At 52.6% G+C, this 25,115-nt stretch overlaps 8 protein-coding genes across 8 annotated transcripts; 6 read left to right on the top strand and 2 right to left on the bottom strand.

Moving 5' to 3' along the window:
• The first annotated feature begins 265 nt into the window (after window positions 1-265).
• EV422DRAFT_73187 (uncharacterized protein) lies at window positions 266-1,268 on the top strand. The gene is made up of 2 exons (XM_053074346.1): window positions 266-1,123; window positions 1,193-1,268. The coding sequence occupies exons 1-2, from the start codon at window positions 546-548 to the stop codon at window positions 1,257-1,259; spliced, it is 645 nt and encodes a 214-aa protein (XP_052925214.1). The 5' UTR covers window positions 266-545; the 3' UTR covers window positions 1,260-1,268.
• Window positions 1,269-2,485: 1,217 nt separating this feature from the next.
• EV422DRAFT_496960 (uncharacterized protein) lies at window positions 2,486-6,493 on the top strand (the record flags this gene model as incomplete). Its single annotated transcript, XM_053067913.1, has 11 exons — window positions 2,486-2,675; window positions 2,733-2,812; window positions 2,870-4,501; window positions 4,580-4,648; window positions 4,706-4,799; window positions 4,876-4,948; window positions 5,018-5,165; window positions 5,225-5,401; window positions 5,465-5,746; window positions 5,817-6,089; window positions 6,161-6,493. The coding sequence occupies 11 exons, from the start codon at window positions 2,486-2,488 to the stop codon at window positions 6,491-6,493; spliced, it is 3,351 nt and encodes a 1,116-aa protein (XP_052925213.1).
• A 1,350-nt stretch (window positions 6,494-7,843) lies between these two features.
• On the top strand, window positions 7,844-10,065 carry EV422DRAFT_531066 (uncharacterized protein). Its single transcript, XM_053070446.1, has 6 exons — window positions 7,844-8,488; window positions 8,564-8,580; window positions 8,649-8,762; window positions 8,826-8,871; window positions 8,931-9,676; window positions 9,742-10,065. Exons 1-6 carry the CDS (start codon window positions 7,944-7,946, stop codon window positions 9,795-9,797), a joined length of 1,524 nt encoding a protein of 507 aa, XP_052925212.1. The 5' UTR covers window positions 7,844-7,943; the 3' UTR covers window positions 9,798-10,065.
• Window positions 10,066-10,184: 119 nt separating this feature from the next.
• Window positions 10,185-11,452, top strand: EV422DRAFT_73018 (uncharacterized protein). The gene is made up of 3 exons (XM_053074345.1): window positions 10,185-10,510; window positions 10,585-10,676; window positions 10,752-11,452. The coding sequence occupies exons 1-3, from the start codon at window positions 10,280-10,282 to the stop codon at window positions 11,338-11,340; spliced, it is 912 nt and encodes a 303-aa protein (XP_052925211.1). The 5' UTR covers window positions 10,185-10,279; the 3' UTR covers window positions 11,341-11,452.
• A 363-nt stretch (window positions 11,453-11,815) lies between these two features.
• Window positions 11,816-13,071, bottom strand: EV422DRAFT_73008 (Ecdysteroid kinase-domain-containing protein). Its single transcript, XM_053074344.1, has one exon. It carries the CDS (start codon window positions 12,982-12,984, stop codon window positions 11,848-11,850), a length of 1,137 nt encoding a protein of 378 aa, XP_052925210.1. The 5' UTR covers window positions 12,985-13,071; the 3' UTR covers window positions 11,816-11,847.
• A 1,224-nt stretch (window positions 13,072-14,295) lies between these two features.
• Window positions 14,296-19,410, bottom strand: EV422DRAFT_496791 (TRAPP II complex; the record flags this gene model as incomplete). The annotated part of the gene is given in 15 exon segments (XM_053067902.1): window positions 14,296-14,728; window positions 14,797-14,860; window positions 14,921-15,288; window positions 15,365-15,667; window positions 15,734-15,894; window positions 15,929-16,202; window positions 16,268-16,359; window positions 16,441-16,588; window positions 16,665-16,848; window positions 16,910-17,955; window positions 17,974-18,120; window positions 18,197-18,558; window positions 18,624-18,872; window positions 18,947-19,065; window positions 19,188-19,410. 15 exon segments carry the CDS (start codon window positions 19,408-19,410, stop codon window positions 14,296-14,298), a joined length of 4,173 nt encoding a protein of 1,390 aa, XP_052925209.1.
• A 1,577-nt stretch (window positions 19,411-20,987) lies between these two features.
• Window positions 20,988-21,947, top strand: EV422DRAFT_550796 (phosphatase 2C-like domain-containing protein; the record flags this gene model as incomplete). Its single annotated transcript, XM_053071797.1, has 4 exons — window positions 20,988-21,030; window positions 21,105-21,319; window positions 21,391-21,848; window positions 21,917-21,947. The coding sequence occupies 4 exons, from the start codon at window positions 20,988-20,990 to the stop codon at window positions 21,945-21,947; spliced, it is 747 nt and encodes a 248-aa protein (XP_052925208.1).
• Window positions 21,948-22,462: 515 nt separating this feature from the next.
• On the top strand, window positions 22,463-24,105 carry EV422DRAFT_531053 (RER1-like protein). Its single transcript, XM_053070445.1, has 6 exons — window positions 22,463-22,834; window positions 22,918-23,040; window positions 23,166-23,356; window positions 23,475-23,561; window positions 23,639-23,732; window positions 23,798-24,105. The coding sequence occupies exons 1-6, from the start codon at window positions 22,754-22,756 to the stop codon at window positions 23,825-23,827; spliced, it is 606 nt and encodes a 201-aa protein (XP_052925207.1). The 5' UTR covers window positions 22,463-22,753; the 3' UTR covers window positions 23,828-24,105.
• Window positions 24,106-25,115: the final 1,010 nt, after the last annotated feature.

The following is a 25,115-nucleotide window of genomic DNA, read 5'->3' as shown; positions in this document are numbered from 1 at the left end:
CGATTGTAGCGGTTGGACCGTTGGACGACATGGACTGCAATCTCGAGGTGTGGGGCAAGGACGCAATGTGCTCGCCTGGCTTCCACTTAGCCTGCACGCATGGGGTACAAACCTAAGGAGGGCTTCTCCATGAGCGATATGAATGGCGGAAGTATCGAATCCCGTGTGCCTTTAACTCGGAGTCGGTCGACGGACTTGAACCCGGCGAGCGGGCTACAGCGATGACAATCTGTGCAGAACTATGTTGCACGCACGAACACACAATCACTGTGGTACCAGACTGCCAGTGGTTGGAGGATCTTTGCCAATCTCGGTTTTGCTTCGACTACCAGTGTTTGTGGCCCGCGAACTTTTTTTGCCGTGGTGATTTTGCTAGCGGACCATAAACCTGCTTGCCACTGCTTCGTCCCTCCGAGAATGTCTCCGAGATGTCTTCGAAACGTCTATAAAAGCCGCGGCGTTCCCGCTTCCCACCCTTTGCCGACATCCCGCTCATCGCTCTGCATCCCGCCTACCGCCTCCAAACCAACTCTTTCTGCACAACCATGAAGGTGTTCGCCGCCGCCGTCCTTGCCGTCCTTGCGGGCTCTCAGGCTGTCGCCGCCGATGCTGTCCCCATCGACCCGAAGGCGGTCTACTTCAAGTCGATCGCATACGCTGGTACCGGGTGCCCAGTTTCCCCCCCGTCCGCTCAAGTCCGCCTTTCCGACGATAGGACTACCTTTTCTATCCTGTTCGACCAGTTCGTTGCTGAGGCGGGGCCGGGCATCCCGCGCGCTTCGAATCGTCGCAACTGTCAGTTGAACATCGGGGTCCATATCCCAGGAGGGTTCCAATATTCTATCGCCTCCGCCGATTATCGAGGCTGGGCGCAGCTTGATGCCAAAGTCAAGGGTATCCAGACAGCCAGCTACTATTTCCAGGGCGACGGACGAACGGTTACAACGAAGGCGGAAATTCCCGGCGCGTACGTCAACGACTATCAGATCCACGACGAGATCGAGTTTACAACCCTTTCCTGGTCCCCGTGCGGTGAGGACTCGAACATCAACATCAACACCTCGATCTTCGTTGACAACTCGAAGAACAAGGCTGCTTCTGGGTCTCTCACGACTGATTCCATGTATGTACCCGGGAGAGATGCAAGAGCTTTTTGGTTTGCAGCGCCTCGTCTAACATTCTCCTCTTCTAGCGACGGCAAGGTGACCCAAAAGTACGCCTTCGTGTGGAGGCCATGCACTCGTCGGGCGACCGCTTAAGCGAGTCCGGCGCAGGTTTCAGATTAGTTTACAGTTTGCGCATCTCTGTTGCGCGTGACGGCTGAGCAGGACGAGATAGCACATATACCTGATGTATTGTATAGACCATATGCTGGACCATAGAAGCTGAATATATCGTTTCATCCAAACCGTCCACCTGCGAAAATGTTTACATGTTCCAATGCCGGTTGACCCGATGTGTTTCCCCGGTTTTGACGGGCAAGAACGCGCTGTCGAAATCGCAATTGCCCATGCTTCGTCATTGCCCGCAAACCTCTTCCACTGCGATCTACTATAGATATGCATAGAGGGGTGGTGCAACATATACCCTCTGACCATCGGTCACCTTCGATATGTCTCGCAAGCAGGCTTCCACAAAGTCATCGGGAAAGTCCTCTGCCACATCGCCGACGGAAGTGACAAGAAAACTGGTCAGGAGAACTGGAAAGCGGAAAGGTGCCAAAACTAAGAGCAGCGGGGAAGCCGGGTTGACGCCGGATGACGCTTCCCGGCAATCCAAACAAATGTCCGCCCAGAAAGTCTTTTCATCGCTCCCAGACCTAACGGAATGCGTCGTGAAAGCGAACCTCCCGAAGATGTACGTCCGGTGTCTTGCAAATGGATATGTAACATGAAAACCGGAATTAATCTTTCTACATATTAGCAGCAAGAGTCGCGAGAGTTCTTCGGTGAACCTAGGTGGCCCAATGCCGCCATCATCTGCTATAGCGCTTCGCATTCTCGAAAAAATAGGAGAATTGTTAATCAACCCTTGGGCCGACACGAATACTATCAATGCCACCGCGGCTGCCATATCTGCCACGGGAGGGACTCTTCAGCTTCAGCAACCAGCATCTAGACTACCTCCTCGCCAGCCCTCTGCATCCATAACGGTGCGATCTGTCTCGGTATCTCGCCGCAAAGACGCGGCCTCAGCGCCGCCGTCTTGTTCGTCATCGTCGTCGTCACCTTCCCTAACCCATCATTCTGCTGCTAAGCACAAACACATCACTTCTACCAAATCCTTGAAGCATGGCCGAAAGGCCAGAAGTACGGGAAGTATCCCAAATCACCACGCAAAGCTCCCACCCGCTAGCAAGCACAGCATGGAGAGCAGGAGAGGACATAGCGATAGTAGCCTCCCGGACCTTTCGAAAGCAAACCCGTCACCGAAGTTCCCTAATGCGAGGCGACGCCAATCGTCACTTCGAGATGAGCTGATAGAAATGGATGAATTTATTGAACCTCTGCCGTCCAATGCCGCGGCTGGAGGAAGTCTGCCGAGATCAATACCCCTGGAAGCTTTCTCTCGAAGCGCTCCGACTACTCCTCCTCTTAGCGCAGACGCACGCAACATCATAGCTCGACAATGCTTGGCCCTCAAAAGAATCATCGACAAAGAGGGTATTCATGCGGGTAAACAGCTCATTCCCAAGGTCAATGTGATGGGTTGACAAAAGCTAACTCGCTGAGTTTGCATAGAATCCAGTATTCAGCGAACACTATTCTCCAAAGCGACTCCAAACATCAGCGTGCTCATCAAATGCCTTAGGGTAAGTGAGCATGCAGCATTGAAAGGCTGAGGACTATGAGTAATCCGTACCCTGTAGGTGCTTCCGGATCTAGACATCACCATTACCATCACAAATATGCTTATACGTCTTACATCCAGCAACAGCGATCTGAGCGCGTCCAATACCGCCAATGCAGCTCGGAAAAACATCTCCGTTGCCCTTTTGAAGTGCATTCAGAATGTTTTCCGGGAGTATTTGAAGGCAGACGGTTCGGTTCTCTTTGGTGCCGTACCGAACGCCGTCTCAAGGGTCGACGAGCTGATGGCAAACGTTTTCTCGTTGCTGACTCGAGTGGCGAAATATGACCCGAAGCTATCGCTTCTAGCTAGACTGCACGGAGCCGTCGCTCCCACGATCATTATGGTGAAGAAGTGGAATGAGCGCAAAGAATACGCTCTCGTCATCACGGGCCTGCAAGCGTTGCGGGCATTCGCGACGAAGAACGACAATAACGTCATCACGATCCACAAAGGGAGAACTCTTGACTTGCTTGCTTCGATGCTGAAGAACCCAATATCGGCTCCTATGCTGGCTCAAAACTCGGCGTCGTTGGAATGCGTCCTTGACCTGATGACTTTGCTGACGAAAATGAAGCATGGCGCTGCAGAGTTGCTGGCCAAATTCCAGGTTCGGGAACTCATAGCGCTCTTCCGAAACACCGCCATCGAAGCACTTCAGAAGTCTGTGTTGAAGTTATTGAAAACGGTTGTCGAGACCGAGGAAGGCAAGAAGTTGTTCAATGAGCACAATGGCGTCGAGTTCTTGACATCGGCTCTGGATGAAGTTGTACAAGCAAGTGAAGCCGGAACTCACCCAAACGGCATGCCAGTGACCTCGTCCAACAGTAGCAGCACAACCGCCATTCCGACGCTACTCGTAGCGGTTCTTCGGTCGGCTGTATCGCAAACCGACTTGCCTTTCCTGAACAGATACCAAATGCTGAGTTTTCCTCTGCCATCTGTAGAAGAGGATGGGGGACCTGACGATCCAGATGATGGTGTTGAATCCGACGATGAGGAGGTTGTCATCAAACTTGGTGTACGAACTGTTTCGGAGAATGTGAAACTTGGAATCCCATCGACGGAAAAGAAGAATGAGCCTAGCAGCATTGCCGAGAGCATCGCAGAGGAAAGTGATATGGAGCTGACAGACAAAGAAGATGATCTTGACATGAAAGTACAACTGCGAAGTCGGTGTCCCGAACTTGACATCGGGGTAGCATCGGAAGAAGATCCAGCGAATGGGAAGGCTCAGAGAGATCCATATACAGGAGACGATCTCGAAGTTACCGGTCAAAACCCATTCTCACATCAACCTGCGCTGCCTATCACGAACATTGAAGTGCGACATGTTCAGCCCATCACTCCACGGAGGGCATATGGCGTTCTGGCACATAAATGCATAGACGCCCCTGAACTCACGGTCAAGCGACATACGGGTCTTGTGCGAAAGCTGGTTTACGAGCAGATGCGGAGAGTAGTGCGGCCGGCGGAGCACGTGAACAAGCTTGTCTACGATGTTATGGATGAGTCCATTGGCAGTGAAGCTGTGGAGGGGTACGTTGCGTTAGATGAGCAGAAATTCTTGAAGCTTCGTCCTCATCAACTTTGCAGAAGTCTTCAGTTCGACTCGCGCTTCGAAAGTGGAAACCTGCAATTAGCTCTCATGGTATGCCCCTTTAAATGTGACCCGAAAGCTTTCGAGAGAGTCTCACATTGCATTCTCTCCCTCTTTATGCCATGCCAGATATCGGACTTCGAGTACGACCTCATACTGCAAACTGATATCAACAGCTCGATGGGCAAGCACAATCAGGTACATCATGTCGTCTTATTCATCATCTGTACTATACTGACCAAACCTTGGTGACAGTGGTTCTATTTCGCTGTGTCTCGCATGAAGCCAGGCATTCCGTACAAGTTCAACATCGTCAATCTCAGCAAATCGGGTAGTCAGTTCAATCAAGGTAAAATGGACATTCTGGCTCCGTCCAATTTATCGAACAGTCCAGCTCAAATGCAGTGCGTTTTTCTCTTCGCAAGGGATGCAGCCTGTCATGTACTCGAGGAAAGACGGGCATTGGCGACGTATTGGCGACGGAATATACTACTACAAGTAAGTTGCCCACCTTCCCTCGGTTATCTTACGATAGAGTTATTCTGACCATCCGTTGTTTCTGCAAAGAAATCATTACTGGAAACCGCAAGATGCCGGCGTGACTGATCCAGCTGGCGGCACTTATGCTACGCTAACATTTTCAATCACCTTCGAAACTGAAGGAGATACTTGTGCCATTGCCTACCACTATCCATACACTTTCTCGGATCTGCAGGTAACAATTCAACTGATATCAGATCCTACGAAAGCTTTACCCCTAACTTTTCGCTCCAGCGCCATCTATTTCAATTCCAGCTCGCCCCTACGTTCAATGACCGCTGCCGGCGGCAACCTCTTTGCTCTACTCTCGGTGGAAACGAGTGCGTGCTTCTCACAATTACGGATTTCACACCGTCGTCTACGTCCATACTACCTATCGCCGAAAGAATGTACATTTTGTTGAGTGCAAGGGTAAGTGAATGTAGTCTATGGGAGGATCTTGGGCAAAGATTAAACAGTTGTTACTATTCTCAGGTTCATCCGGGCGAATCAAACTCCTCGCACACCATGCACGGCCTTCTCGTGTATCTCCTGACAAGCAACGACGAAACCGCGACAACGCTACGACATCGCTATGTTTTCAAAATCGTACCGATGCTCAACCCTGACGGGGTTGTGAACGGTTCGCATCGTTGCTCACTGGCTGGAGTCGATCTCAATCGCCAGTGGCGTCATCCCCATCGGAAACGAACACCTACCGTGTGGTGGATCAAACGGTTGTGGAGCTATATAATTGATCATGGGAATAAGGTTCTGGTAAGTGTTAGGGGATCTATACATACAAAAAACGATTGCGTGGGTATCCTAACCCCCGCTTCTATCGTAGCTCACCTGCGACTTCCACGGACACTCCCGCCGCAAGAATGTTTTCATATTCGGTTGCGAGAACACGCCCGGGTCACCACATGAGACGTTGGAGCGAACATTCCCAGCTCTCCTGGCGCAGGTGTCGCCCACATTTTTGCTGTCTGCTTGCCGGTTTGACATCCTCCCGTCGAAGGAAACGACGGCAAGAGTGATATTGCGGCGCGAGCTCGGTATCGTCAATTCATTTACACTAGAGAGTAGCTACTGTGGAGCAGATTTTGGCGAGAAGAAGGTAGGCTCTACTTCAGGTCGAGCTGACCGACATTCGGGCATCTATGATCTCATTCGTCGAACTTTCCCTAGGGTATGCAGTTTCAGATCACCGACTTGCAGCAGACGGGTGTGGACTTCTGCCGTGCTTTGCGATCCCTCTTGGACGTTCCTCCACCTTGGACCACCAGAGGCGAGAACTCTAATGCCCCTGAGGGGATATCAGCGCTCGCTGGCACCGACCCAGTTGCGTCAATCGCATCATCCTCGTCAATCGTGTTCCAAGACTCCATGGGCGGCTTGGGTGGCGCACCTCTACCCGCCCGCCCCTTGAGACTCACCGCGTCCGCCAGAGTTGGCAGAACAAAGACATCGCGAGCATCTTCTTGTTCAAACGATCCCCAAGGCAATATGCATTTGCCGTAAATCGCTGCGGCCACATCACGACATAACTCTGATTCTCGCGTATTTATATAGTCTGCATATCTGTATATACACATCACATCTGTCCGGTAATCCTTACGAAAAACGCTTTGCTGCCTCGGGCGAAGCTCGCGTTCTACAACTCCTCAAGCGACGTCCTGATGACAGGAACGGGGCTACATTGCTCACAGTGCAATTTTCCAAAAAAAAAAAAATAGGTCTCTGAATGTCTGCCTCGGTTCACGTTCTTTGTCCCAGCACATCCAGCGTCCCTTTGTTTGCCTGCTGGATCTTTTGGAACTGGGATAACATCTGCAGAGCCCAGGTACGCGTCAGCCAAATTCCTGACATACCAGCGACAAGGAGTCCCGACAACCACGCATACCTTGCGCAAAGATTCATATCGCTCAACAGCATCCAGGACCGTTTCGCCGAGTCCTGAGTGGTGCTTAGATCAGGAAATGTAGACCGTAGGGTTTCTACCCGCAAGCTGAAGAACAGCATTATTTCATACCAGACGGTCCAGCAAATCCTTCGTGGGTGATGGCGCTCCCAAACCCGGCGTCGTCAAAGGACCCCTCAATACTTTGGATGTTTCTGTTCACTTGTCCGCAAAGATCGCCAACTATCGCTGCATCTTCTGGTGTGTACACATCCCTCGCATGCTATGTTGCAAATCCGGAAGAATTGGCATATGGATTCCTCTCGATCTCAGTCGGACATGAACCTACGGCTTTGATCAGAACTCCCAGCTCCTCATACAGATCCCCCAATGTCCGCTGATGCTGTTTGATCTGCACTTGCAGTCTTTGCGTTGCCCCTGAACTGCAGCAATTGATCAATCGGCTGATCGTCTACAAAAGTATGGACCTCCTCAAAAGAGAACATTGGCGGTGGCATCCAATCGCACACGTACTTCAGAGACCGTCGATCATTCCTGTTATCATCCCGGAACAAGTCACAAAGACCGTCTCTACCCAGCTCGAACTCGGTAGACGTAAGGGCAGATAGGCCGGCCTCTGAATCCAAGAACGAGTCCAGAAACCCACAACTTGAAGCGAAAAGGTAGTCGTTGTCTACCTTGTCGTCTTCGAGGTCAGAGGCTGGCGGTCGTCGTAAGGGCGACTGTTATTCAAGGAAGCAATCATTTGGAAGAGCACGAAAAGGCCGGAGGAAGACTCACTCACATACGTCGTGTGCCATTGCTGAGCGCCTGGTGGATGTGTCCCCAAGTGAGCCCACGTTGTCGTTTCCCGAGGATACTGCCCTTCTCTTGCCCTTGGGCTACGAGATGAGACGAGATGGTTACTGCCCGGACACGTTCGGACACGGGACCGCGTGATGGTTCAACTTTTTGGGCGGAACACCCAGAAACGGCTTTTTAGAACACAACATTGCGACCTGCCTAAGTTTCTGACTAAACACGTTCGCAACCTGACTAGTAAAGGCGAAGATGTTGCCGGCACCCACCCTTGTTGTGGGCATCATAGCTCTGGCTATCCGAGCCGTCTATCGCACGGGAGCCGTCGGAACTTCCTTGCAGCCAAACCCTCTTGCCCCTCCGGCGTTTGACAAAGTGAAAGTGAACTACACCTTTGCGCAGGAAACGCTAATCAAGGCCGTACGCATTCCAACGGTTTCTTCCGACGAAGGGCGGTTCCTGGAATTCCATCGCTTCTTGGAAGAGAGTTTTCCTCTTGTTCGAAACTCTTTTTCCTGGGAGACCATCGACAAGTACAGCCTGCTTTTGACATGGAAAGGCTCAAAGAAGGCTGCGCCAGTACTTTTCTCCGCGCATCAGGATGTGGTTCCGGTCAGCGATGCCGACCAATGGGACCAGCCGCCGTTCTCTGGGGCGGTGGCAGATGGTTTCGTGTATGGGAGAGGAACCTTGGACATGAAGGGCATATTGATTGCGGAGCTGATAGCCGTGGAAACCCTGATCCAAGCCGGGCATAAGCCAAAGCGAAGCTATTACTTTGCCCTTGGCCATGATGAGTAAGTAGAACGCATCACGACCCTTGGTGTGTTTCCTGCCGAAGCTAACTCACCTTCACCTTCGCCTTCAATTAGAGAAACGAATGGTGAAGGTGATTGCCTTCCAAGTTAGAGTCATGTGCAACGTGATCGCATCAACTGAAGCGGGAGCGCATTGAAGGTGCATTTGCAATCGCGAAGGTGCTGAAAAAGAGGAAGCTGCGCTTTGATTTTGTCTTGGACGAAGGGCTGCCTATCGCATATGGGCAGTTTCCTGGGATCAAACGCCCTATAGGTGAGTGAAAATTTCTAGTCCGAATGCCAATGCGTATCTCGAATGACCAACATATGGCTGCAGCTTGGATTGGAGTAGCCGAAAAGGGATACTTGGATCTAGTCATCACGTAAGGGAACCCCTCTTCATGAACCACGGGGTTTGGCGGATGCTGACATTTTCATTCAGTGCGAAATCGCCTGGTGGGCACGGCTCGATGCCATTTTCGCCGAACGCTATCCATCTTTTATCGACTGCGCTACATCGCATTTCCAGGTTCCGCTCGAAAGTCTCGATATCGGATGGACCCGTCCGCGATATGCTGGCCGCCTTGGCCGCTGAGCATCCATCTTTCTGGTTTCGTCTTTTGATGCGGAACCCTTGGGCGGTGAATCTGGTTCTTCCGTGGGTTCCAGTGAAATCCATTCCTGGATTAGCGGCCATGACGCGTACCACCCTGGCCACGACGGTCGTCAAGGGCGGCATTGCGCACAATGTTCTGCCGACGGTGGCTCAAGCTACCGTGAATGCGCGCATTCGTCCCGGGGAAACCGCTGAGGATGTGCTTCGTAAAGTCAGCAAACTCATCAATGCTGTGCCAGTCGCCTCTCCGGAAAGTAGCGATGAGCCGCTCACCATTTCGATGCGGCTAAGGTCTGAAGATACGAACCCTAGCGCGGTTTCGTCATCCACATCTTCTGCCTTCAATATCTTGGCTGGTACCATCAGGCATGTTTTTGCGGAGCATAAGGGCGCGAAAGACAAGGAACCTCAGGAGATTCTGGTCGCGCCATCGTTGTTGATGGGACGAACGGACAGCGCGTCCTACAGATCGATTGCGGACCACATCTATCGCTTTCAACCCGTGACACTCTACCCCGAGGACGTTGAAAGGATCCACGGAAGGAATGAACGGATTGCTGTCAAGGATTTCAGTAAGTTCTCTCACCGGCACGATACCCGGAGTAACTGCTGATCATTGAATCACTCACGCTCGTAGACAAGATGATTGATTTTTACGTTGCGTTGATGTTGAATACTGATAGTGCAGAGTAGTTAGGTCTGTTTCATCACCTCACTGACCGAAGTTTGATTGCGCGAATGCGCCGAATGCGCTCGAGGGTTTGAGCAGCGCAGTGGGGGTAACTGAGCCCCACTGGGCCAACATGTTGTACCTTGTGAACCGTAGCATTTTGCTTTCCCTGGTCGGGCCCAGAAGGTGGGCCAGCGCAATTTCCCGAGTAACTCAGAATCTCACCTATATTGCCCAGGGAATGTTAGTCCATTAGTCCATTTTTCAATCTCCGATCTGACAGATTTCAACAGCGCGGATGCTGTCAATTGCGAACTCCTGGGCGACCTGGGAGAATCTGGCCGTTTTGCGGGGTATTCAATCTGTCAGAATTGATCGGAGTTCGATGGAAATTAGGCTTTTTTACCACGCCAAAAAACTGTCAATTGACCCGTAGCTACGACGGGTATAAAAAGTAGCATACACCCTCCATGCCCTCGCTTCTCGCTCCGGGTGACCTCTCGCAATGGACAAGGACCAAATGCGAGCACCACGCCAGCGCCCTAGCGGGTTACCAAAAATGCAAGCCGAGTCCATACAATGCCGGGTGAATACTGCACATATGGTCGCTAACATATTTGGGCCGCATCGGGCCGAAGCCACGGCGGCTCCTGCAGAAGGTGCCAGTGTAAATTATGGGCCAGGGGAGCTTGTGTGGGTGAAGGTCGCTGACGGCAAACCGTTTTGGCCGGCGCAGGTAGATTTCGAACGGATTGTGTTCGTTGGACCACAGTTCCCGATGTAAATATTTATATCCCTCCTTCTTCGTAGGTCCTGGATCGCTTCACTATCATATCGACTCTCAACCCTGAAAAGCGAGATAACGATGCGACTTTGGTGCAACTGTTTGGAAAGTACGACTGGTATGTCGTTCACAGAAAAGTTACAACCTCCCATCTCGCACGCCTCCTGACTGTATTCGACCCTTTCGAGAATAGCGCCTACGTCACATCCTCCAGCATCGTCGCTTTCGAACCCAATTTGATCGCTCTCTGTTCCAAATGCAAATCCCGCCTTTTCAAAGCAGCGGTAGATGAAGCGCTAGTCGCCAATCGGAAAAAGTACCCAACATCGTCTCAAATTGCACCTTCCGCTCTGAAAATCGACACCCGCCCATCTACACCCAAACACCAGACCCCGGCACCCCCAACGCCCCCCGTAACATCCAACCCTCACCTCACCCCGCAAATTGTAGAAAAACGCCTGGCGTCCCAGACACCATTCCTGGGCGTAACATCAAGTTTCGCACTTCCCGCCACCCGCATCGTCACCCCGCCGTCGCTTCAGTCCACGCGATCCAGCTACATCAAGGCGGAGATTGACCCATTGGGAAGAATGACCGTCAGACGAATGACGGGTTTACCATCGCCGCAAGTCAGGACAGTGGCTGCGCCAGTTTCGCCGTCACCAAAGCCGGAGAATCCATTTGATAGGTTGGAGGAGCTGTCTAGACAGGCGGTGCTCGAGATTGAGGTGAGTGGATTGGTGCCGTTCGCTATGGGTCTGGCATCTGTTCTGACATTGTGAGTTTTTCAGAGATTGGAGAAATCTGGTCAGCGCTGAGCCATCATTCTCCGGTCAGGCGCTGTCCCCCTTCACTCTCCCATGCTGACACGTTTAGGAGCACGGCCCCATAACCACTTCCTCAGATCGGAATGTTATGCGTTCGTCGCCGGTTTCTGTATTTATGGAGCTTTAACTATACTTTGAGAAACCCGTAAACAGCCTTGGAGCGCGCCATGAATTTGGTATGACGGGCGGCCGGGTTTTGAATACGCCGTCGCACAACTTTGAAACATGTAGAAACCTAAACCCTCGAACGATACTGCGATGCCAGTCGCAACGACGGCACAAACAGCACGCAAGGATCCAAACCCCAACATTCAATCATATAGTTGGTATGGAAAGCTATCGGTATGCTTGCCTCGCCAGGTTCTTCCTGTTTCAGACGGCTCAGGTTCCCCTATAATGTTGCCGGTGAACTCGTCACCGCGTCGTGACCGCGATCGTCTCTCGAATCACCTTCCTTGATACCTAGTCGTTCATACCCATCCGGGATAATGCCAACCTCGCCTTTTTCTCAGCCCAATCAGAATTTCCCCACGTCCCCCACCCGGCCATGAAGCGAACCCAGTCGACGATAGCCCAACCCAACTCAATCTGTAATCGACTTAGTGTGAAGTCCTCGGCATCAACATGTAGTCCCCTGAGTCGGAGACACCTGCGGACTTCGGTGTTGTAGACAGTCAACAGCTCATACTCGGAGGTCTCGCTGAGTAATCGTGGGTGCACACTTGTCGCGAGAAAGTACGCCACGTCAACGGCGCTCACGCCATACCCAGCATATTGAAAGTCGTAAAACGCACAACCTGGCCCTCCGTCTTCCGCAGCGCCTTTGGCTTTAAACAGGATGTTTTCTGCTTTGGGATCGCCATGGAGAACGGTCCGATACCGCATACCCACTTCGTCCTCCTGCATCCGTGAAGCCAGCATTGTGGCGATAGTACCACCGTGCCTCCTGAACGGGTCCCACCGTTTAGAACGCGGTATGCTCTCGAACTCTGCCGTTCTCGTTCCCAGGTGCCAATATGAGCCCTCTTTCCATATTCCTGACGGCGATAGAGTGCCTTTTGCGTCGGTGGGGGAACGGGAAGGCTCAGAACCCCAGAAATGGGCATGAAACCGGGCCAGCCAAGTCAACGCCGAGCATGCGTCCGCAAAATCGAGCGAGGAGGATGAGCGACTATACACGGGGTGTAGGTCCGACATCAGTATTCCCAAGCTGAACCCGTCCCGATCCCCACTACTCATACGCACAGCCAGTGGCTCAGGGATAGGCACCTCCCCGACGAGGCTATTTTTCAGAGACTTTGCAAACTGCTCCTTCTCGTAAAACGTCCCTTCAACCTTATACGAGGTGACTTTCCGATTGTGACCTTCGTCCTTCGGGTCACCCCGATCGGCCTCCACAGTTTTCAGAATGTAAGACACTTTCCGCTTCGACGACGTTTCCTGGGCTGTGATCCGAGAGATCGTGCCGTAACCAGCCCACAGGCTTGCTACGACGGCCGTCGAAAGCACTTTTGTATATGGAGGGAGAATGCTTTGAAGCTTGGAGACCTGGCCCGGTTTCCGAGTTGATATGTCGGAGCCTGCTTTTCGTTTTGACATATCGGAGAGGCAATGCGACTATCTCTTGCGAATATGGAATGCTTTTGAGTGCCCGATGCGCCGGGTATGGAATCAGGTACAGTATGGAATGCGCACGCAGGGTGGTGACAAACATTTCAAAATGCTCAATTTGAGCAGCAGATCACGTGACCCCGCACTAGTGACAACGCGAAGCGGGTTTGGCGAGTTTGGTGGGCGACAGTCTGGGCTAGGGTTGTGGGTTACGCGCGGAATGACCACACTCAGCGTGTTCTTCAGTCACATCCGGTTTTAATTCCCTTGCTCTTACACCACTTTTCTCTTTACGTGCTGATAGAGTTGACATGATGTTTGAGTAGATCGTTACCGACAGTCCGTGCGGCATCCACGCTGTTGAGGGAATACCAGGGGACTGAGTGTCGGGTGGATGTGCTGGATTGTTCGCCGTGTCTGTTCAGTTTGACGCATAATAGTCGGGAGGACGGGGGTGGTGGGAGGGATGATGCTGTGGGTTGAGCGAGGGGCATGCGGTGATGACTGGAATCGTTCTCGAAATCGGATGTTTATCGAAAACATTATCGACCGTCTGAGGGACCGAGCTCGCTGTCTCAGCAATTGCGAGAGTGAGCAGTTCCTCAAGCCGAGACGTCCTGGTCGACGCGTCCTTCATTTCCTGCCTCCCAATATGATCATCACGCAAGCTGCCTAAAGCAGCAGCCCCGCCCGGCATGGAGATGTCCCACGGAGAAGCCCCCAGAAGAAGAAATGGCGTAATAAAATGAATGGGATACAGTTTAGGTACATACATGTCGTCGCATATCATTCAACCTCAATGACAAGCTCCTCCCCACCCCACCACACCCAATCCTCAGACAGGTCATCCACCTCCTTGCCCCGCAGTCCCCACCCCGCGTCTTCCACACACCACAAGAACCTCACGCGGCCCGTCCCTGTCACGACGATCGGGAGGGTGTACGAGCCCGTCTCTTGTGCTCCGATGGGCTTCAGGACTGTTTGCAGCGGGCCTGTGGCGACGACGTTCGATGCTTGGATGGCCGATGGGTCTTGTGTAGCCGTGGATGTAGGGTTGGATGTGGTTGTGAATGCGTCCGCTACCAGATTTCCTGGGTTAGCGGATGGCGTGGTTGGTAGGGGAGGGAGAGGTGGGGAGCGTGGTCGTGTTATGGAAGACCCAGCGCGGGAACCTGTGGCAAGTTGCGGATTACTTGTGGAGGTTATCGCAGGTTGCGATGGAACCGATGGGGTTGGATAGTGGGTTGGCAATACTCGCAAGACAGGAATCAATTGGTAGTCTAAAATTTTCAGAAACGGTCAAAGGCTTGGTAAACAAAGAGCAGAATTGTACGTAGAAATCCAAAACTTACCCAAACGATTGTGCACCGTCCACCGAACGACCACTGTCTCCCACAACGACACTTTGCACAGGCCATTAGCATCCGTCGTCCTGCCTTCAACCACAACCGCAACACTGATGGGACACTTTCTCACAACTCTGCCCAGCTCCTTAGTGAGCGTTAACGCGCGCCTGAGATCGACCGCCCCTCTCCGTCCGCTCGCAGTCCATAGAACTCGAACGCGCTTGAGGATTTCCTCCCTGTACCAGAACCACATTCTACGTTCGCGTTCTTCTGCAGCGGCGCGCTTGCGCGTTTTGCCTACGACGAACTGCTTCCATTCCGGTTGTGGGATGGGTTCTTGGGTTATCGAATTCGGAAGACGAAGGCGCTTCATCGGCAGATGTATCCTGAAATGGATAAGGTAGTGGTCAGCCCACGTTCAATAGTCTCCGCAACCGGCATTCACGTCTCTTACCGCTTCGTTGTCCCGGCGTGAACCATTGTTCGCGATTCGTACGACGGGACCCCGTCTATATCGCCTGTAACCGAGATCAGTATCTTAACGCGCCATGCAGGCCCGCAGAACGACTGAACCTCACCATCATAAACCTCAAAGCCAACTTCAAACACGCCTCTCCAAAAGTTCTTTAAATCCAGGGCGACCACAAAGTACTCCTCACTCCTCTGGACGCCAGCTTGAAACGCTCCACCTCCCTCTTGGACATCGATGATATCCACCGTCATCTCCTCCAAACTTAGGTTGCGTTCCACTTGCTGCTCTCCACTGACAAAGCCGTCGCGATTGGTGAGCAGCATCATGTCCATGTTGATGGGGTGTAGTGACTCGACGACGGTGAAGATGATCGGCTGCACCAACGTGCGGGTGTAAAATGTTTCCGAGGCGGGAGGCTCGGCAGTGGGGTCCTCGCCCACCGTTGCATACGAGACTGTGATGGTGCCTCCAACGCTGCAATGTGTTCGCATCAAGTTTTGTTCTTCGTCCATGCGCTTGAGAGGTACCCAATGCTTCAAACTGCACCTACCATTCGGTCTTCCCAAACAACCCAATCATAATCTCAATCTCCTCTCCAGGCGCGATGTTAACCGCAATCCTTTCCGCCACCGCATCCCCATGAGCGCGACCGACAGCCACCCCATTGCGCTCCACCCACAAAGCGCGGATATTCCTCCTATGTACGTCCCTCTCATAGACTTCTTCCGGATCCTCCTGACCGTCCGGCGAAAGCAGCTTCTCGCCTTGCGGTGCGTAGGACTCGATAAGGCCGACGGAGAGGAAGTCGATGGTTGTTTTGCCGATGTTTTCTAGTCGGATGGGAAACATCGTTCTGCATGCAGACACTTTGATCAGTTGGCTTCATAAAGGTAATTTGGAATGTACTGATGCAACCCACCGTTCCCCCTCGAATAGCATTCGAGACATGGGCATGGAAGCGTCTTTGATGAACCTTAAAGATGCTTGTGGTGGGATAACTTTTATGGGGAAGAACCAGTCACTTGGCTTGACCCTGCAAAATGATACAAGGTTAAGCAAGCGGACGATTCTCCTGTGCGACTGCAGCAACCCACCCAGCCTCCTTCGCCTTAACCTGCTTCCCCGCATCAGCCCTCTTCCCAAATCTCGACTTTTCATCCTGCCTTCGCCTCCGTCCATCCTTGGTCCTCAGTCGTGTATCCTCAAGGAGCTTCGAAATGCAATCGACTTCAACCTCAACCCCGCCGAAAAGCTTCGCCCGGATGCCGCGGACATACAACGTTCCGGCTTCAAGTGGGACACCGGAGAGACGGACACTGAAGCTTCGACATGACGAAGGGATGAAGAATGGGTAATTTGGAGTTGCTTTGAAGTCCAAATTTGACGTTCTGCGAAATGTTGAGGTTAGTATGTGGGACGGGTGAGGATGGCATCGGGCAGAGAGGAGACGTACAAGATGGTCAGATCCTCAATTTCCAGCTCGAAAGCAAATGGATTCGCTAGGGTGATATCAAAATGTGCCGCTTCCCCCGCTACCAGTACGACCTGGAAGGCACAAGGACATTTGCATTGTGGTCAGCACCAAAATAGCCGGCAGTGTTTTCGAAGATATAGGAAGGCACTTACGCTACGACCAAGGTCTTTCTTGTTCAATTTGCCTTTGTCCGCAAAAGGGTTGTACAGGAAAGGATCTTTCGCATCCGCATCCTGCGCGGCTGCAACTCCCCGCAACAGTGAGCGGGCGTGCGGGTACGGAACTTGTGTGGGGACCTGCCTAAACGCTGGTCAGGCATTGAAACGTCGAAGAAATGGAGGATGGGTGCTACTCCAGGTCGGTAACTGCGACCTACCTCACAACTTCGATCCGTCGGACAACGGGGATGCGACAAGACTCGGAAAGAGATTGTGCCTTGACTGGGTGAAGTTTGGCCTCATCCTCCAGTATCCGCAGGATGTCGCTCTGCTCATATTCATCTATGTACTTCCAGAAGCGCTGCAGGAGTCGCAGAGAGTATCTGATTACAAACTTGTGCTCTACAAGAAGAAAGAATCAGTTGCGAAGGGTCTCCGCCGTTTGTAAATGGACCAGTATTACCATCGAGGGACTTGGCAATATCAATGAGCTCAAGGAAAGCATCAATGCTCAAATCACTCCAACCACCGCGAACGCGTGAGATTGGTAAAGGCTGCCGCATTAGGGCAGGTTCGCCGTTCTCTGTATCCAGATCGTCCTCGTTGAAGAATTCGTCGGCCCAGTCCTCTGTATCATCATCGATGGTGTCTATAATATAGTCCAAAGCTTCCGACTTTACGGGCTTGTTGAGGTTGCTGTCCTCAGATGCATATGCCGCGCAGACACATCGTAGGCATTCCATCAACCCCGCAGTGTCAGGTACTCTTGCCGGCCGATCCTCCAGATCTTCAGAGATGTTGGGCAGGGAGCTATTTCGCCCAACTCTGCGTGATCCGTCTTTGTAGTGGGCAGCGAGTAGCAAAGATGTTTGTCGCAGGAAAAAAGCATGCTTTCTCCAATATCCTATCAGCGCATATGCGGTGGTGATGGACGTGGCGCACCGCAGCTGGTCAGCGGAACTCGAGTTTTCAACCCCAGATGCCCAAGCTTTCATGGCCCACGATGATACGTCTGCCCGCGAGCACCCCAGCCCTCCATGCAGGATAATTCTCTCCTTATCGGAAGTCTGCCCACCGACTGCGGCCCCAGCGGGCCCACCTCCACTTGCGCCGCCAGTACGTCCTCCAGCACTGGTGATCCCGATATTCGACGCAAGATCCGCTATCCCTTTGCTTTCGGGTGCATACAAAGCGATACCCGCGCCGTTTGTAACAGGCCCGTTGAATCTGGTCAACCACATGGTAGCGAGGAACTTTGACATGGTCAGATACGCCGATATGTGCAAGTATGGATAATAACCGGATAGCCCTGGTTGATATGCCTTCTCATATAACGACGCGATTTCACGGTACCGTTCCGGGATGTCGCAAATCAGCATTCGGAACTGAGGATGTGAGCGCGCCCCTTCGAAGATCACGTTATATGTCGGCGGGCCAAGCGGCTGTCTGCTGAAAGCGCCTTCTTCTTGTTGACCTTCGCTCGGGTCTGTAGGCTTTGCGAAATAAGACCTTGAGTAACAAGCTCACGTCGTCCGAATCTGCCAAAACATTATTACCCATGCGCCAGTCTTGGGCAGCAAGGACAGCGTCAGAGCACAGTAATATGACTCTAATGCTGACGCCTGCCACTGATAGTCGCCGGATGCCTTCATGGCTTCCAGAGCAGACGTGAAGCTGCACTTGTGAGGAGATGGTTAATGAGCAAGCGAGTCGTTGGCGAGCATGGGCGATCATCTTGTGGAAACCTCACCTGGCTATCGCCTGATCCAATGCGCCAGCCAAAAGAAAGAGATCTCCCACAATTTTCTGTGCTCTAGCTGGCGTCCTCTTCTTCGTCTTATCTGCTGTGAACAAGCTCCCCAACATCGATGCGGACGAGTCCTGTGTGGCCAAGGAACTAATGGACGGATCCCTGTTCATCGACCCCGAGCCCGCGACCGGACTGGTAAGTGACGCGGACGAAGCTTGGCCGGATATCAACCCGCTTGGTGTAAACGGCGAAGATGTTCCTCCCACAGACATAGGTGAGGATATCGATAATGCCCCTGGACTAAGTGCAGGCATTGCCATGATTGGTCCATTGATCATCGGTCGCTTCTCGGCATGTGCTGCCTGCCGAATTTAAATGGCCATTAGTCCACTTTCCACCAGACACCATCTCCCTCCTTCTCACGCACCATGTTGCCAAATGACACCAACAGCTCATTCGCGAGATCATTTATCTGCGTCATCAAGTAAAACGAGAGCTTCTTCGGGTCATCCGGAATCATGATACATCCACGCGTGTCATCTGCTTGCTGGTCCGCAGGCTCGAACGCAAAACATCGGGAGGCGAGGACTCCAGGGTACCGCGTCAGGATTGTTTGGAATCGTTTAACTCCGTCGCCTATGCTCTGCACTTCTTGGCAATGCATGATACCGATGACCTGAGGAGTTCCATTGGATCAGTTTGGTTATCTACAGACTCTTTTGAAGTGGACGATCGTGAAAGACCACTCACCGCCACGACCTGCCGCCAGACCTGCATCTCCTCCAGGGGCCCATGCTCTTTATCGTACGAAGTGACATAGTTCATGTGAATATATCCCTCCCGTTCATACATCTGTTCCGCATACTTTGCTACATGCAAGCCGGGAAAGGAAAACGCAGCACCCTTAGGTCAGAAAACCGCGTGGGAAAATAGGCAACAACTTGCCACATCACTGCAGCGATCAGCGCGGAAAAGGTCACACTGAACATACACGGGGTCTTTGTAAGGTCAGGCTTGGTCAAGTCGGCGGTCAAGATGACTGAGAACTGAGATATGATGTCTACATATTTCTGGAAGGTGTTTTTGCGAAAGGGACCCACGGGAGCCAGTAGGACCCGCACTCTGGCGGGCTTCAGGATATCTACGGGCACTTGGTTAACGACGGCTATTGCCTCGGTGGCAGTCACCGACCCTCTTTGCGTATCGGGCGGCATCTAGTGCTTTTCTATGAAATGAGGAACTGCAAGCCGGTGATGGGCCTGTCATCACGAAGCGTGGGAACGAAGAGGCCATCAAGAGAGGACCGCAATCAACAGCACACAGCGCGCTCACAGCTGTTAGAAATGACTGCATGGGATGTTAACTCATGGGTTCGAGTTGCGTTAGGACACCGTTTGCGCCCTGTGTCGATCATGCAAATTGCCCGATTGCGCCTGTGATGTGATGACCGACGGCTCCAAGAAAACACTCCCTCCCCTGCAGGGAATCTTGCCCAGGTTTCTGTCAAACGATAACAGCTCCTCAACCTCTCAGGACGGAACAGGCGCTTCTCTTCGTTGGCGATAGTTTGTGCTGCAGTCGTGCATCGTTAGAGTTCGAGTCGGTTGTAGTTGTGCAACCGTCGACAGCTGAAAAAACGTGGAAAGTCTCGGCCGTCATCTGTCGGTAAGGGAGCTCTTTGCGACCGGCGGAAGCAACAAAACGTTTCGGCATATCGGATAGTAGGAGTCGGGTTTCTTGAGGTCGCCTGAGAGGAGTCGAACGTTCAGCGTCGCGGTCTTCATTGGAGCGTAGCTGATGCTCACAGGATACCATTCACACCACCGTCCCTGTTGTGGTTTCACCTTCCAGGATGCACCCACCAAACCCCCTCACTGCCGTTAAAAGCTTCGCGAACTATCTTCGGAGTTTTGTTCGCTACCCGGTCAGCCAGGCCGTTTCCTCTCTCTACCTCCACGCGACCGCCATCCCCGCCCGTCCCGCCTTATACGCAACACAACAACCATCATGCGGCTCTTCAGCTCATCCACCACCATCCCCGCCACTATCACCTCCTCGTCCACGGGGCCAGCAACAGCGATACTATGCCCAGCATCGGTTTCAGGCTAGCGAGAGCTTTGCGGCAGCCAGCAGCCCGGGCTTTGAAGCTGCGGCGTCCGGCGGGTCTCCGGATATTCCTCGAAAAACTCCCCCTCGTCCACCACCACCCACCCACGCACCTCCCAACGAGTTGATACTTCGTCCCCCATCCCCACCAGGGTCTCGTGGAAACCGTCATGAGCAGCGGCCGCCGAGGCAACACATTTTTTCGCAGGAGAGTCTCACGACGGCCGCTGCAGCATTTGTCGTTGGTGGCCTTCACCACCCTGTGCATACGACAGCGTCCCGGGTTACGGCGACTATGAAGTTTCCAGCGCGTGCGTTAGGAATTCATAATAAGCAGCAGTCGAGACTGCTATCGATACCGGCGGTGGCCGCCCCGGCACCGTCTGTCGACTGGTTCAAAAAGAGCGATGCGCCGAGCATTTTTGAGCTCTTCGAAAAGGTATGCACCGTGGTCCGTAATGCTCGTTTATCCTTGAAAACTATCAGCTAACACAGAACGTTTATTCGATCGAAGGCCGTACCAACAACTCGCCGGACTTATCAATTCGCAAACGCAGCATCGGCCATGCCAAAGCGTAGGAGGGGGCCGCCGATGGGAAAGCCGCAAACGGACGAGAACAGCGATGGAGAACCATACCTCTCCGCCCAAGTTGGTGAAGACGCTTACTTTGTTCGGTCAGACTCGATGGGGGTGTCTGATGGAGTAGGAGGTTGGGCAAAGTATAAAGGTGGGTGTAGGCTTCCGATTGACGCGGACAATGGTCGTGAAATCTGACTCCTTCCATCGCTTCCATATTTGCAGAGGCCGACCCAGCATTATACTCGCGCAAGCTTATGCATTACGCTAGCGCTGAGCTGGCCAAGCTCGACGATTTTTTGGAGTCGGAGTACAGCGCTGATGATTACTACGCTGTTGACCCGAAGGAAGTCTTACAGAAGAGCTATGATCAAACGAATAAAGATGTTGTTGCGGCAAAGCTGCTGGGGTCAGCTACTGCTTTGATTGCGGTTCTTCGGGTAAATTGGTGTCTACGCCCATGTGATACCGGCACGTACAAGTCCGCTAACATCTTTTCTCTGGCAATCAGGATGATGAACTCCGTATAGCAAACCTCGGCGATTGCGGTGTCTTGATAATCCGCAACTTAGAGCCCCTCTTCCGCTCCGAAGAGCAACAACACTCGTTCAACTTTCCCTTCCAGCTCGGCACAGGCTCCCGCGATTCACCCCGGGACGCCCAGTCGTTCAGCGTCAAAATCCAAGAAGGCGATATCGTCATCATGGGTTCCGATGGGATGTTTGACAACGTCTTTGACGAAGACGTTGTGGATATCATCCGAAAGGTGCTGAAAAAGACCGGGTGCACCAATCACCCCAGTGATGTGGACCCCAAAAAGATCTCGGACGCGCTGCTGGCGAGGGCGTGGGAGGTGGCGGAGGATAGCCGGTATGGAGCTAGCCCGTTTCAGACGAGGGCTATTCAAGAGGGGTTGTATTTTCATGGAGGGAAGATGGATGATGTTACGGTTTTGACGGGCGTTGTGAGGTATAAACAACTGTTCTTTGTACTTGGGCGATCCATATATACTGACTTGGTATTATTTTGCATTGTAGACTCTCCGAGGATTCACCCGACCGACGCTAGTGTCCATTATGTACACCTCGGCACGTTTCGTCCCCAACGACATGCGCATGACCATCTTTTTACCCAATGCACTATATACCACGCCGTCATCATCAGCAGCATGACAGGCCTCAGCATCACTGAACCACATATCAGCAGCAGCTACCAGCATCACATTCAGTTACGCCTGCCTCTCAAAAACAACTTCGCAAAACAACAATTTTCCTCGGTTAGACACTTGCTCGATACGTATCGCAGAGTACTCCCTCGCCCGGCCTTCACCCCTCGGTTAAAGCCAGTATCACCCGTCTGAGACGGGCTATCTATACTGCGCACATACCGCATCCCCTCTTTTTTGGTTTTGGTTCGTATGGTTCTTTTACGAAGTCTGTTTGTAGCATCCTTTTCGTAGTTTACGGACCCCCCTTTCCGTTTGGGCAAAACATGTGCAATAACTTTCATAACAGAGACATGCGCAGCTGCAAAAAGAAAAGAAAACGTCCGTCCTGGCATACGGTCATGACTTGGCGGATATATGGAGGACGTTCCTTCGGCCAATAACGGAGAGGACGTGATCGGTGTCCATCTTGCACATATGGACAAGCGGTATGTTCTCTTCCATTTGGCCACTTTTCCCGCAGTTGATGTGAACTGTTGGGAAGCTGCCACGCGCCAACAGCGGCGTCATCAGAAGAAACCCTAACGCACCCGCTTCTCGCCCGCCCGCAAACCCAAGCTCTCGAAGACGCTCAGTTGGTTTCCATAATCGGGTTTGCAGTCTGGATCCCCAATACCAGTAGGCTCTCAGCGCAGCGATAGCATACACCATGGACACAGGATCAGCTTCAGGTCCAGGTGGTCTACCCCCACCAGCAGGTCTGCCTGCCCAAGCCGCCATTTTGCAAAAGGTCCGTCAAAACAGGCTTGGCTTGCACAAATATAATCTTGGACAGACCCCGCTAACATATTTTGCTTCGTTGCCTTCCCATAGAGGTTCCAACAACTGCTGGATACGACCGCGCCGTACACAATACCACGATGGACGTTTACAGGGGTCTCGCTTGTCCTTTACTGCTTGCGCGTGTTCATCGCTCAGGGATGGTACATTGTCACCGTAAGTACCCGTCTCAAACCCTCAACAACAAAAGCGCATACGTATAGTCCGGCGACGGTGTGGAGGAAATGTGGGTAGCTCTATGCACCTGACATTATATACTAAATCACCGCACCAACCAACAGTACGCCCTCGGGATATATCTCCTTAACCTGTTCCTAGCGTTCTTGACGCCAAAGTTCGACCCAGCCTCAGACGACCTTCTCGATAACAGCAGTGGCTCCCCCGGCGCCGATGAGGGTCCCAGTCTGCTCCCTACGAAAGGCAACGATGAGTTCCGGCCGTTCATAAGAAGGTTGCCGGAGATGAAGTTTTGGTATGTGGGTTTCTCACGCTGAGATTAGAGCGTTCAGGCAATGCGGGAACATGCGGCGATGCCTTGAAGCAATCGCTCGGTTTGAGATAAGCCGCTGACTGGGACTCTCTATTTACAGGGTGTCGGCAACACGGGCAATTTGGATATCGCTTTTCTGCGCATTCTTCCGCGCGTTCGATGTGCCTGTTTTCTGGCCTATCCTGCTGTAAGCATCGGCAGCCATTCATGCAGTTACACGAGAAGCCTACATGGAGTACTAACGTTCCGTTTCTGTACCTGCAGAATGTACTTCATCATTCTCTTCACAATAACGATGCGAAGGCAAATCCGCCATATGATCAAGCACAAATACGTCCCCTGGAATCTTGGAAAGAAGGTAACGAACAACTCATTTGAAGAACAGTAGTCGACGATCGTAGGCTAATCCATCCTCTTCCGCAGCGATACGGAGGGAAATCCGATTCCAAGTGATAGCAGCGCGAATGGCAACGATACAGGGTAGCTTAGGAGGGGGGAGGAGCATCCATGTGGACAATTGGATGCGAGATGCATTAATCGATATTATTTGAATGCTGATTCTGGAAAGCTGGCCAGCCCGACCTAGGCGCCCGGCAATGTGCGAAAAACATGACGGGATAGAACCGCTGATTGTTCTGTATCTGTTACTAAAAAGCTCCAGGCTGAATAGAATGGGCTTTTCCGGGGCTTTTGCTTGATTTAACGTTTTATAAGACCATCCTTGCGCCTTCATGTTGGGGATTGTTATACACAGCTCCCAAACGGAGACGCTCAAGACTCTGAGTAACAAGTCAATTGTAGATTGCTATTCGTAGGACGCGTTTGAAGCCATTTTTCCATCTCCGCATTTTCCGTCCCAGCTCATCCTCCCACAAACGCTCTCGAAAAGACAGCAGCGAAGAAACGGACACACACACACCCAATAAGGAAAACTCCAGCTATGGGCAGCCAGACCTCCAAACAGTCCGCCTCTTCCCAACACCGTGGCCGCCGGAACTCCCTCGGCAACCGGGCCCGCCCATGTCCACCCGACGCTGACATCAGCTTCCGCACATCCCGCAACAGCAGGAGCAGTGCCTCTGCAGGATGCCTTGCATCCTGGAGGTGTGGCACCGCAGGCCCAGGAGTCGGATGGAAATGGGACCCCTGTGGAAGACCCAAGGGAAGAACATAAACGGCTCCTGGAACACTACCAGAAGATGGCCTTCGATCTGAGCTCAGTTCCCAAACGGGAGTTCCGCAAAGACAACGAAATGCTCACCACCCTCAACAAACGGCACCTCAATGCCCAGCAGGACAGCGCTTCCCATGCGTCACTCTACGAAACCCGCAAAATCAACCCCACCACGCCGTCAACAACCCCGGAACCTACCGGCCGTCTCCCGACCTCCACCCTCACCACGCTCCTCACTATGCGTCGAACAATGCACCCCACAGAACTCTCCAATGCAGCCCTTGCCCGCCAGTTTGGATTGAAGGAGGAAATGTTGGAGGTGCTGTTGAAGCATGTGAACACCCCCGAGGTGGTGTTTGGCGGAGGTGGACCGGCCGGTGTAGGGGGTGTGAGTGGGGGTAGCGAGCAGTTGAATGCGATTTGGGTGCAGGATTTGGATGGATTTAGGATGGGGGAGGCTAGGGGGAGGGATGATTTGGGTGGTGGAGAGGGGAGATAGTCAGGGCGTTGCAGAGAGAGGGGCCCTCAAAAGGCCGGGATGCACATCGCGCAGATGGACATCTGAAG

This window comes from Fimicolochytrium jonesii (genome assembly GCF_025526975.1).
Source record: "Fimicolochytrium jonesii strain JEL569 chromosome Unknown EV422scaffold_13, whole genome shotgun sequence".
NCBI lineage: Eukaryota > Fungi > Chytridiomycota > Chytridiomycetes > Spizellomycetales > Powellomycetaceae > Fimicolochytrium > Fimicolochytrium jonesii.
The sequence above is the reverse complement of the archived record's forward strand: the minus strand, read 5'-3'. Positions and strand labels throughout refer to the sequence as shown.

Bases quoted from the DNA above. Each gene is read 5' to 3' on its own strand.
- EV422DRAFT_73187 (XM_053074346.1), top strand. From the start codon at position 546: ATGAAGGTGTTCGCCGCCGCCGTCCTTGCCGTCCTTGCGGGCTCTCAG. The intron at 1,124-1,192 runs GTATGTACCCGG...CTCCTCTTCTAG, and splicing joins TCTCTCACGACTGATTCCAT to CGACGGCAAGGTGACCCAAA.
- EV422DRAFT_73018 (XM_053074345.1), top strand. From the start codon at position 10,280: ATGGACAAGGACCAAATGCGAGCACCACGCCAGCGCCCTAGCGGGTTA. The intron at 10,511-10,584 runs GTAGATTTCGAA...CCTTCTTCGTAG, and splicing joins AACCGTTTTGGCCGGCGCAG to GTCCTGGATCGCTTCACTAT. The intron at 10,677-10,751 runs GTATGTCGTTCA...TTTCGAGAATAG, and splicing joins CTGTTTGGAAAGTACGACTG to CGCCTACGTCACATCCTCCA.
- EV422DRAFT_73008 (XM_053074344.1), bottom strand. From the start codon at position 12,984: ATGTCAAAACGAAAAGCAGGCTCCGACATATCAACTCGGAAACCGGGC.
- EV422DRAFT_531066 (XM_053070446.1), top strand. From the start codon at position 7,944: ATGTTGCCGGCACCCACCCTTGTTGTGGGCATCATAGCTCTGGCTATC. The intron at 8,763-8,825 runs GTGAGTGAAAAT...ATATGGCTGCAG, and splicing joins TGGGATCAAACGCCCTATAG to CTTGGATTGGAGTAGCCGAA. The intron at 9,677-9,741 runs GTAAGTTCTCTC...TCACGCTCGTAG, and splicing joins GATTGCTGTCAAGGATTTCA to ACAAGATGATTGATTTTTAC.
- EV422DRAFT_531053 (XM_053070445.1), top strand. From the start codon at position 22,754: ATGGACACAGGATCAGCTTCAGGTCCAGGTGGTCTACCCCCACCAGCA. The intron at 23,562-23,638 runs GTAAGCATCGGC...CTGTACCTGCAG, and splicing joins GTTTTCTGGCCTATCCTGCT to AATGTACTTCATCATTCTCT. The intron at 23,733-23,797 runs GTAACGAACAAC...CCTCTTCCGCAG, and splicing joins CCTGGAATCTTGGAAAGAAG to CGATACGGAGGGAAATCCGA.